This window comes from Cupressus sempervirens, chromosome 7 (genome assembly GCF_028749045.1).
Source record: "Cupressus sempervirens isolate cs-2001-9-10 chromosome 7, ASM2874904v1, whole genome shotgun sequence".
Classification (NCBI taxonomy): domain Eukaryota; kingdom Viridiplantae; phylum Streptophyta; class Pinopsida; order Cupressales; family Cupressaceae; genus Cupressus; species Cupressus sempervirens.
Genome location: NC_143124.1, coordinates 745,116,863 through 745,129,120, shown reverse-complemented (window position 1 = coordinate 745,129,120; position 12,258 = coordinate 745,116,863). Strand labels below are relative to the sequence as shown.

Genomic DNA, 12,258 nt, shown 5'->3' with positions numbered 1-12,258 from the left:
TCTTATGGTGATATTCTAACTCCTATATCATTAGCATAGGTTTTGAGTGCTATATTGAAGGTTATGTTGTTGGTCTTGATGATGTTAGTGGTATGCAATTGGTTCAATATTGATAAAGGTATCACATACTACTTCATTTGGTATCCAAGGGGAGGTTGGAGTTCATTGTGTTGTTGGATTGCTTGAGGATAAACAATTTCAGGGAGGGTGGACTATAATGTCCCCCATTTTTTAGATCCTCAATGTAGTTTTTAGCTTTTCATTCTCCGAAGGCAAAATGGAGAATAAATAGAGGCGAGAGCTTCATTGTTAGATATATGATTATTGTCAATTGCATTTGATATAAACTTGGGAGAAGAAACTAAGGGTTTCTAATTTCAGTTAGCCATTGGAGATCATCATTTTTTCAGAGTTGCAACCATTTGAGGTGGTGAAATATCCGCTGAATTTGACATTCAGAAGAGTTTCATTTTGGAGATCTGTTTGTGCTTAAAATTGGAGAATACATTTATTGTTGGCAGCTATAGTCAGTACCCGCGCTACAATACTTGGCTTGATTATGATTGCAATTTCATCTCCTTCATTGGGTAGTTTGTATTTCAAGTTCTACAATCAATTTGCATCATTTAATTGGTCATTTGACATTGTAAAGGTCGTTGTCATAAGTAGCTATAGATGCACATTTTATATTAGATTTATAATGTCATTTCTACTCAGTTTTTTTTGGGTTGCAAAGCCAAGAGCCTTGGAATATTATGTTAAGCATTGAATTAGGAAATATCTCACTAAAGGAGTGATAAGTTGCAGGTCTGTATATTTAATGTAATGTGCATATTTATATCTTCCATGATTGACATAATAGTATGCATGCCAAGTGTTTGACAAAATACCAATTGTTTGTAAGTGCATATTTTTCATTTAGAATTCATCTAATATGCATTGGAAAAGCAAAAAGAGAACTGCATATGCATTTAGTTCTATTCTTAGATATAGTAGTAATCAATTACATGCTTTTAGATTCCCTTTGATATAATTTCAAGCAAGCATTATCAGTCTGAAACTCAGAAACAACAAGCATGTAGATCGTATTGGAAGTGTTTGACAATTTCTTTGACCTACAAATCAACAAGTTGAGTTTCGAATTGACAAGGGATATTACATCCTTTTATTTCTGCTCTATGGAAGCTGTTAATCCTTTGTTAATGTACATCTAAAGTGCTGCTTGTACCATAGGCTTGGACCCTTTTCCTCCTGTTAAGATCAAAAAATATATCTCTAAATTATTCTCTCGCATTAAATTAGAATTACTTAGAATTTTCTTGGTACCCTTCAATATTTTACTCAAATATATCTTTATGTAAGCATAACCATTGCACCTTATTGAAGGGCAATTGCTAGTATAATATATCATTATATACTATAATATATCATACAAATATAAATAAAATAATAATAATTTTATATTTTTGAATTGAAAAAGACAAAGGATAAAATTGGAGATATTTTCTGTTTTTGGAGAGATAAAGTTTCCAATATAAGGCATATATAGTACTATGTATAAAAACATGCACTCCCATTTTATGTGTTTTCACAACCCCATTGATTTCAAAATTAAACGACAATTTAAGCCTGAGTGATGAGAAACTGTCTCGGTACACCAATATGGGCGATTTTAAGTGGGGGGTTCATAAGATTTACTCCCTCCAAGAGCCCACCTGAGTCATATGCACATGTACCAACCACCAAGTTTCTGATATTGTAATGCTCAAAGCTCTTTCCGCACATTTACAGACCTGAAATGATCGCAGTACGGAAATCATTGACAGCATATTATGATCTGGTGGAGTATTTAGATTTCTTAAATTATTCTCCTCCTATTCAGCCCTTCTTTGGTTTACCTTGAGCTCAAAATGCACGGGAGGCCTTTAATCGAACTGGTAATTTTGAAGCCAGTGAATTCATAATAGGTAGAAGTCTGTTTTTCACTTGCAAGTGACTTAGAATTTGCACATGATTGTAGTTAATTAAAATATAAGTTCAGTTAGTAAGACGACCTAGAATTTGGAGAGGATATGGATTTGTAATTTGAGTATATATTTGTTCATGTTCACATTGATGTCATGGTTTGTCTGTTATCTAGAGGCAATTGTTTATTCTGATCTTCTGAAATGTTTAGTATTGCCGTTATTTAGCATCTAGGGATGTATGAAAGATTGAATCACGATGACAATCAGGGATCTTATAATATATTATATAAATTTTAGTGTACCAAGCTCAAATAATTTACATTGATTTTTTCAATTTATGAACGTAGAATAACACAACTATAAATGGTGCTCGTTGTGTGAGGATGAAAGAAATTTAATTTTTTTTAATTAGCTTTGTAAGGTTTAATTTATAAACTGTTAGTTATGTGAATATAAAGCATATGAAATTCATTCATGAATATGGGATGTGTTTATGTCTTTTATAAGACAATATCTAAGATTAAGAAATTAATCATTTATTTGATTTTTAATTATATAAAAAACACTTTATTAGGGAAAGGGATGAAAGAGTTGAATTAAATTAAATGAAAAAGAAAATTAAGTCAAGTGAACAATCAAAGACATTTTATTAGATAAGATCACTATTTATAAGAGTTGAAGAAATCTTGAAAACAACTAATTTAAGTGAACAATGAAAAATATCCTTTTAGACCATTGATCTACTAATGACAATCTCATAGAACTAAGAAATGGACATGAAGAGATCTAGAAGGGAAATCAAGGAAACATTTGAGACATAATTTTAATAATTTGAACTTAAACAACATGGTTTATACTTGAAAAAGAAAAACATTGAAGTAGTTATTATTTTCACTTTGTATAGGTAGTTAAGGTGTTTCCCATGCAAAATTAAATCCTTACCTAAACTCTTGTGCTTAAAAATTGAGAAGAAATTTTTTTATAACTAAGCAATATTAGTTTGAATTATACACATCTCACAAATTTTTCTTTCATCTTTTTCATATTTCTCTAATTTTCTCCTAATTTTTCTCATTTTTAGTTCTTCTTTTCAAAATACCATCTAACTTATTCATGGAACTATCAACTTAACAATTTGTTCCTTAGTAGTTAGGATAAGCTAAGTAGTCCTAATAAAATTTGAGCAATGTCTACTAATAAAATTTTAAAAAATAAGATAAACAAGTGTACTCGACTTGTCTTTATAATCTTAATTTAAGAAGATAATTACCAAAATCTAATATACACAGAACAACTAGTTCTATTAATTGATGCTCTAAAAATTGAACTACTAGCTAAAAGGGTAAGGTCCTATGTAGGGGGCTTCCTAAAAAATCCTTAAGGAGTGCTATGAATCTTTTTAGTAATGCTTTGAAGTTGATCATGGTATGAATTTAGTAGTACACTTGAGATTAAAAGTAATGATCTTGTGAAAAATGTTATGAAAAAATAAAAATAAAAAACTTTCAATTTCTATTTATAGCAGAATTTAAAATGTTAACTTATAAGTAGCAAAAAAAATCTCTAAATTTGTTAGACAAATTTTATGCCACTTCAGTTTCACCCTTAAAATATACAATCTTTAAAAATAAATAGCTTACTTTTACAAAACAATATAATACTAAATAAACTATCTAATCCTAGACACACTCTTATAATCTTAGTTTTTTTTAATTGGTGGAAGGTTTAGGAGGACCCACGCTAATTATATTACTTTAAATTCTAAACTTTAAAAAACATTAAAATTAACGGTGCGTTGTACTAACAGATTGTTATTACTTTAACATTCCTATTTAAGAATAACATTAAAATCCACGGCGTGTTTCATGGCGGTAGATATCAATACAGTAGTTGCTTTGAAAATTCCTAATAAAGAATAGCATTGCAATTAAAGTTAGGTTTTAGGGTGGTAGATATTGCTACAATATTTATTATTTGTTTAGATTAAGAGGGAAACTTTAAAAGAGAAACACGTATTTCAGGTGGTGTGAAGTAGAAGTTAAATTGACACAAACGAACCGATTGGCAAGTATACCAATAAACATAAATGCCATTTTAATTGCAATCAAAATGTGAAACGAAGGCTCCCAAGGCCATAAATTTCATAAATACTCCCACCAACCCCATCTATAGACAGCATAACCCTCTTTAAATTCTTCAGTTCGGAGTTGTAGGTAAGTTTTGAGACCAGGATTAGCAACAGAGAGTAGCAAAAATGCGCCATTCTATTTGTGCTCAATATGTTCTGTTTCTCCTCTACATTCTTGTTTGTGCAGGCAAAGGCAGTGAAGGAGTAAAGAATGTTAAACACAAAGTGCCAGCTTTGTTCACTTTTGGGGATTCAATCGTTGATTCAGGAAATAATAACTTCATTCCCACAAACATAAAGGCTGATCATCCACCATATGGTATGAGTTTTAATGGCAATAGGTCTACTGGGCGTTGTTCTAATGGCAAGCTCTCAATGGATTTTCTGGGTATGTTTGTAGTATTATGTATTTGGTGTACGTTCTGATTTGTTACTGATAACTTACATGTTTTTACTATGTAGTTTTTGTGTTTGTGCAGCTGAATCTCTTGGAATTAAAGAGACGGTGCCGCCATATTTAGATCCACAGCTAACTTTTAGAGACCTTCTCACTGGAGTGAGCTTCGGTTCAGCTGGAAGTGGATATGACAATCTCACTGCAATGGCCGTTGTGCGTCACTAGGGTTTTTTAATAACATTTTGATGTGATGTTGATATGTTACATTTATGATATTGATGTTAGGATTCGATGAAAATGATGCTGATGAGGAATGGTTCATTAATATCTATATATTTTTATTAAAGTGAATTTAGCATTTGTTTATTAATTTTGTGTGTTTGTGAGAGAATCACTATTTATAAAACATAGGTCAATAGGTTGAATAGTGATTTACAAGAATTTATTTCTTATGAGATGGAATGGTATTCTTAACATTTCAGTCATTTAGATGATGCTCATCTGAATTCAAAGTGCACAAATGAGAAATCTTGCCAACAATTGCTCACCAAACACTATTTTATAGTTTTTTATGTCAATAAATTGCACAGTTGAATCTCGATAACAATATCATATTGTGATGTTATTCTTTGAGTTCATTTTACATTTCTAAGTTTATAAAGTATAAATCATTTTTATTTCCCCACTTTATTAGTCTCTGCATGACTAGAGACCATGTTATAATAATATATAGCATGAAGGTTGAAGTTAAATTAGGACACTGCTTCTATTTCATCAATTCATGACAACAAATGGTGCTCTTAACATCCATTGTATTTGGATGGTGTTCACTTGAGCTAGAAATGCACCCATGAAGAATGGGTTCCAATGAACCATTATTCATAAAGAAGTCAATAGATTAGAGTAAGAATTCTCGATGTAAACACTTTATGGTTTCCAAGATTTCACCCATTCATAAGAATAAATAGTGTCCTTAACATCCAAACAATGGATGGTGTTCACCTTAACTAGAACTGCACTCATGAGCCCATGAAGAATATAAATAAAGCACCATATCATAATGTGATATTATTCTTGAACTTCATTTTAAGTTTCTACCTTAATAAAATAAAATCATTTTTATTTCCTCATTTTGTCACACACTTTACATAGCTAGAAGTCATGTTAAAATATATACGATCAAATGAATTTTATTTTATTTTTTCACATTTAAATCCAATAGCAATCATATTGTTGTTAAGACTTTGTACTATAGATCATCTAGCGAGATAAGGTGACTCTTAAGGCATTTTTACAGGATGTGATACCGATGTGGAAGCAAACAGAGTTACTAAAGAACTACAAAGTGCGTATGGAGGAGGGAGTAGGGTCCAGAAATACGTCCAAAATCATGAGGCGAGCTCTATACGTAGTGGTGGCAGGAACCAACGACTTTGTGCAAAATTATTATTACATGCCCATCAGGAGCAAGAAATTTAAAATGGAGCAGTACTCAAACTTAGTTATCCATGGCTGCAGCAGTGTCTTGGAGGTACCAAATATAGGATCACGTTTATAACAACTTCAATTCATACAAGATTTCATTGTATATTTAATATCTTGGATTTCATTTTATGAAGTATATTTATAAATGTGATTGGAATTATTGTAAGCAGAGGATTCACAAGATTGGAGCCCGCAAAATTGCTGTGTTTGGATTACCTCCGATTGGATGCTTGCCTGTTCAGAAAACCATAATGAAGAAAAACGAAGTGAAGGGATGCATTGAGTCCTGCAACAAAGTTGCACTCTCTTACAATAAAAAGCTCAATAAAACCATCACGCAGATTGAGGAACGCCTTCCAGGCATTAAACTCGTTTACGTAGACATTTATGCCATTGTCTCAGATCTTGTGAACCATCCTCGTAAATACGGTACTGATTGCAGGTTTTAGGTTTGTGTAACGAGTACAAGTTTTTAGGGTTTCTTTTTGCTTTTTGCTTTTTGGGTACGTTTGTGTAATGAATACAAATTTATCTGGGTACGTTGTTGTAAGAAATACAAATTTATTAGGGTTTCTAGCTCCCTTTTCTTTTTTCTCTGTACGTTTGTGTAATTAATACAGATTTATTAGGGTTTCTTTTTCTTCTTGTATTTTAGGGTTTCTTTTTCTTGTTGTGACGTAGATTGTGGGATGTTTTACAGGGTTTGAAGCGGCCTCAAGAGGATGCTGTGGAACGGGAGTGTCTGAGATTGGGTTAAATTGCAACAGCAAAACTCCGGTCACTTGTAAAGATCCGGCAAAGTATGTATTTTGGGACGCCGTTCATTTGACTGAAAGGGCTTATCGTATTGCCAACAAAATTGCCCTGAAGAAATATTATTCAAAGCTGCTGTAGCTGCAATCTGTTCTAGTAGTTGTCTCTGTGTAGTGTAGTTATTGATCTGTAAGGTCAGTGACTGTGTTATGTTATATGTTTTTCCATCAATCTTGAGGATCATATTCAATGATCTATTATCAGGACGAGAGTTTTAAGACTGTTCTTAATAAACTGTCAGATCAATTATTTGAAAGCAAGTGGTTTGATTAGATGCTTGCTTGAACTATTAAGTTCCAAGAACTTGACTGACATACTTCTGTTTCAGTCATTGTTTCTTGTGTTGTGGGTTTTTAATTAATAGTAAATATTACTGAATGCAGTATTTCAAAGATATTATTTTAAAACAAATTATGAGTTGAATTCTTTAATAATTGTATTTAAAAGCTTAATAAGGAAAGAACCATAGTTATTTACTTAATTTTGGGCAATCTATTTTGTGAGACATCATATCAGATGTAAAGATCGATTATTTTGAAAGCAAGTGGTTTGATTAGATGCTTGCTTGAACTCTTTTAAGTTTCTAGAATTTGACTGACACACTTCTGTTTCAGTCATTGTTTCTTCTGTTGTTGGTTTTTCTATTATTAATAGTATATATTACTGAATGCAGTATTTCAATGATATTTTAAAACAAATTATGAGTTGATTTTTTTAATAATTGTATTTAAAAGCTTAATAAGGAAAGAACCATAGTTACTTACTCAATTTTGGACAATCTATTTTGTGACACATCATATCAAATGTAAAGAGGTTTCATTTATATTTTCTTCACATGTCATATAAGTATTCACTTTTCTAAAGCCAGTGCAATAGCTATATTATTTTGCAACTTTTACTTTTACTTTTACTTATTAATTTTTAACATTATACATTTTATTTATCTTAATTTGTTTTGTGCTATAGAACCCCTCCATATTGCATTTCTGCTCATAATCATATATGAATTGTTATATATTGTTGAATTATATTCAATAAGACTGTTTTAAATTAAATTAAAGTTAAACAAGAAGATTACAATGACTCATAATAAAACCCTTTATATTGATTATATTCTTATTACAATATTATATTAATTCATAAAGTTTTTGTTAAAAAACTATTTATTAAATACATTTAAGGATTAATACAAAACACCAAGAAATATTAATTGGCCCTTTGTAAATCTGTTATCATCTTCAATCATGATAAAATAACATAGTATGTATACATAGATTTTTATTATATATAATTTTGTATTTTTCACAATATTTTAATATATCATGCAATTATATATTTTAAAATATTTATGATGTTACTTGTAAAATATACTATAAATATATATTACAATCTAAATATATTATTTTATAATTTATATATAATATAATAATATAATTTTATATATTCAAATAGAATTAAATATATATTACAATGTATCTATAATTTCTAATACATATTATTATTTATAATTCATTTTTTCCTACAATTTAATTTAAAACTATTTATTAACCACAAATACAGTTCCATTTATATATGCAAAGATGCAGTGTTGTTCTTCATAGATATGACTAAGTGCTCATTGCAGTAAGGCCATTTAAAAACATCACAATCTAATTAGAGATAATTGAATTTAAGCATTGTGGAAATTAAGTGTATGTAAGTAATAATGTTTTTAATTATTATTTTGACTTTTCAGTTAGGAAGACTAAGTGATCATTTGAGTTTATCCTAATTTAAACCTTCAATTTTTGTGTTTTAAGACAATTTTGACAAAAATGCCCTCAAACGACCAACAACCTACTCCAAAATTGACATATTATAGAAAACCAAAACAAACACCAAGATCAAACAATAGATCTAAACTAAAGACACAAAAAGGCAATAGACCAATAAAACAACATTAAGTTGGCTCAAGAGCCATCTTATCCTTTTCCTTTATCTTTTTAATGATCACTTTGGGCATCCTCTTTGATAAGCTCCTCATTCATGGCCTTCAATTCCTTGTTGAAGATATGGTTATTTTCTTATTAGGAGACTCCTCTACACCCTTAGATTCGTCCAGATCCAACACCATTAATTTTTCCTTGTGCAAGTGGTAGTAGTCCTTTCAAGGTTGTCAATCTTATTAACCAACCCTTGTAAAACATTACATGCAAGTTTATTCATACCCTCCGTAGGCCTCCAAAATTCTTTTGGTAATTGTTGACCAAAGAGGTAGTAGTCCTTTCAAGGCTCTCGGTCCTATTAACTAGGCCTTGTAAAACATTACTTGCAAGTTTATTTACACTCTCCATCGAGGCCTCCAACAACTTCTAGTTATTGTTGAGAAAGTGGTAGTACAGTCATTCCAAGGTTCTTGATCCTATTGACCAGCCCTTGTAAAACATTGTTCTTTTCAAAATCATCCCCAATATCACCATTCCTAGTCCCCTAGTTTAGCTTGATCCCAACTTCCTCCATTTTCACATTTAGGGCTCTATAATTAATGTTGATCTTTTTAATGGAGTCAAAAGTTCATTAATCCATTCTGGATGACCTTTGTGATTTGGAGTACACCAAGAGGTGGTTGGATATCAAAGCCTTTGAGACCCCCCTCCAATGATTATGTGTTATTGGTACCAATAAAGTTGTACAATTATTCTAATATCAAACTTTTTATGTTATAAATTAAGGAAAATAGGTTTTTTAAGGGGACCAAAACCTCATTTCAGAAATTAAAATTACAAAATATTCAATAGAGTTCAAATAGAACTATGTTGGAAAGATAAAATATGAAACCTAGTAGAAAATCCAAAAAACAAAATACAAAAAAACAAAGAAAAAACCACCCAAAGTTAAATAAGCTCCTTAAAGCTATAGCTACACCATTCAGTTTTCTTTAGAGCACTAGAGATACTATGTCAATCTTTTTAAGTTAACTATTTGACATGTATTTTAATTTAGCTACATTAATTAACACTTATTTGAATACCAATGTTAAGTGAACCCTTCTATTGAAAGTTTTTAAATTAAAAATAATTTAAAACATACCATTAATGATATAAATAGTAGGGTATTGCTATCCCTTATCCTATTCTAGGTGTGTGTTAAAAGCAATAATAGTTGCTAAATATTAATTATTTATATGTAATATTTATTATAACTAAATCGACATGCTTACTATTGGGTGATTGTTATGCTGATTGTTTGTTCATAAAGAAAAAGACTAAACATTGTTTGGCATTAATTTTGATATTTAATGACAATGGGTACTTTTCTATAATCATATGACGTTGAGGGAATTAATGTCTCTAAATTTGATCTTATGATACACCAAAACAACAAATGTATAAGTAGGCAATTCCCACATGTTCATGAGTATATAATAATTCTATAAAATTGAAAATGGAATAAAAATCCTTGGGAATTGATCTAGTCCTTTACTCTACTAAAATAAAGTTGTATTTATAATGTATCATTCTTGTCCTAAATTTTATGTGCACTTTGACAATTTTTCTAACTATGCATTCTTAAAGTTTATTATACCTAGCACTTGTAGTTGGTGCAATGGTTGCATTTGATAGAAAGATATACTATAGGTATCATGTTGAATTATTAAGGATCAAGAAAGAATAAAGTTTCTTGATTTTCTTATCTTATTTTGCGAAAGTGAAGAACTTAAAAGTTTTGAAATTTAATTTATTTGGTAAGTTGGGTATAGTCCACACATAAGAAATTATTCTTGTGGCATCCAAAAATAGCATTAGTACTCAAAACAAATTGAAAATGATTTTGATTCCATTCAAAAGAATCTAGAAAGACAGGCTTTTGGATTGAATAGCTTGGTCCATATATGGAACTAATTATTATGTCATGAGTATTTGATATTTTCTAATATTTTTAAGTAATGCTTTTTGAAGTTGTCATAACATACATAACTTTGTAGACTAAACTAAAAATATTCTCATCTACCACCCCTAAACATACAAAGTACATTATTAGAAAAATATTTTTCACCATTTCTTATTGTGGCCAATCAAAACTATTGCAAATCAAAACTTTAGTGACAACTGACTTGAATGACTTTAGGTTGCACGGTTTGACATTACGTGTAATGTCTTGCCTAGGAATCTTGGAATACAAGGATAAAACAAGTGCTGAATAATTTTTTTCTAATAAAAGTTATTGAACAACATAGAGTAACCAAGTGAAAGATACTTTTGGTCTTTTTTTTCTTGTACTTGGGTTAGCCCACCTTTTGGTTGCTTTTTAATATAAAAAACATGACCTAATCTTATAGTTGTTATCAAGAATTTTAGCTCCCGCTCGATGGTGAATTTGAAAACATTGGAATGCACTTGTGTAGGCCTATGACATAGTGAGTGTTGGCATGGCCTTTGATGGGGCTACCCTTGGTGATCACTTGGTCTCTCCTGTAGAGGGGGGAGTTTGCATGTTATCTTCTTCGTCTGTAGTTGGGTTCGAGTTTCATTAGTTGCGAAGGGAGGGGATGGGGGAATTTGTGCAAGTCTCTAATTTCTCATTTTTCTATAGATGAAGCTATTCTATAGGAGATTGTGGCTTGGAAGGAGGTTTTGGTGGGGGGTTTCTAATGGTCCCTCTTATGTCCAATCTATTATAGGTGGGGGTTTGAGGGCTGGCTCTATGCCTGTCTCTTTGCCCTTTTCTACCCATAAATCCATTATAATCGATTTGGACAAAGATACAATTTCAGAGATTGAACTAAGGTATATGGCCCTTAAGGTGGATGCGATTATTTGTCACTTCAGGGGCTTCTGGTTCTCTCTCAAGGAGCTTCATGCCTAGATCGGTAAGAACTGAGATCCATATATAACTAGCATTGTTCAAATCTTTCCAATGGTGAAAAATTTCTTCATCACAAGATTTGACAAGGTTGATGATAGGAGAACCATCCTATGTGATCATTTTTTCACATGGGAGAATCGCTTCCCGTTGATGATCAAACCTTGGCACAAGGACTTTAACCCTACTACTAAATCTTTTTGTAAAATGCCTATATGGGTACAACTTCCTAAACTCCCTCTTCATCTCTGGCATGATTATGTTCTTGAAGAAGTTGGCAAGGCTTTAGACAATTTTTTAATGGTGGATTTGGAATCCTTCGACATTTTTCATTCTACTTAAGCTTAGATTCTTGTGGATATTGATGCGTTTAAAGGCCTTCTAGTGAAGATCAAACTATGTAGTCCTATTGGCTCTTGGATTTAGCTCTAGATTATGAAGGTCTTCTATTCAAATGTAGGATCTACTTTAATATTGGGCATGTTGCTGCATAGTTTGAGGCTAACAAGCTCAAATCTAGAAAACCCTCCTCATGGTGGGAGGTTTCTTTGTTGTATCGTTATACGGTGCCCAAGAAGCCCTAATCGGTGGTGGAAGTTCCCTTCACCCATCTATTACTAATCATC

The 12,258-nt window shown here is 31.2% G+C and overlaps 1 protein-coding gene across 1 annotated transcript; it reads left to right on the top strand.

Moving 5' to 3' along the window:
* Positions 1–4,163: 4,163 nt before the first annotated feature.
* On the top strand, positions 4,164–7,193 carry LOC149549416 (GDSL esterase/lipase At2g42990-like). Its single transcript, XM_089794914.1, has 5 exons — positions 4,164–4,483; positions 4,575–4,705; positions 5,790–6,023; positions 6,148–6,406; positions 6,678–7,193. The coding sequence occupies exons 1-5, from the start codon at positions 4,222–4,224 to the stop codon at positions 6,869–6,871; spliced, it is 1,080 nt and encodes a 359-aa protein (XP_089651040.1). The 5' UTR covers positions 4,164–4,221; the 3' UTR covers positions 6,872–7,193.
* The last annotated feature ends 5,065 nt before the right edge of the window (positions 7,194–12,258 follow it).

Excerpts from the sequence above, each read along its gene's own strand:
- LOC149549416 (XM_089794914.1), top strand. The coding sequence starts at position 4,222 with ATGCGCCATTCTATTTGTGCTCAATATGTTCTGTTTCTCCTCTACATT. Across the intron at positions 4,706-5,789 it reads ATCTCACTGCAATGGCCGTT|GATGTGATACCGATGTGGAA; the intron begins GTGCGTCACTAG and ends GCATTTTTACAG. Across the intron at positions 6,407-6,677 it reads GAACCATCCTCGTAAATACG|GGTTTGAAGCGGCCTCAAGA; the intron begins GTACTGATTGCA and ends GATGTTTTACAG.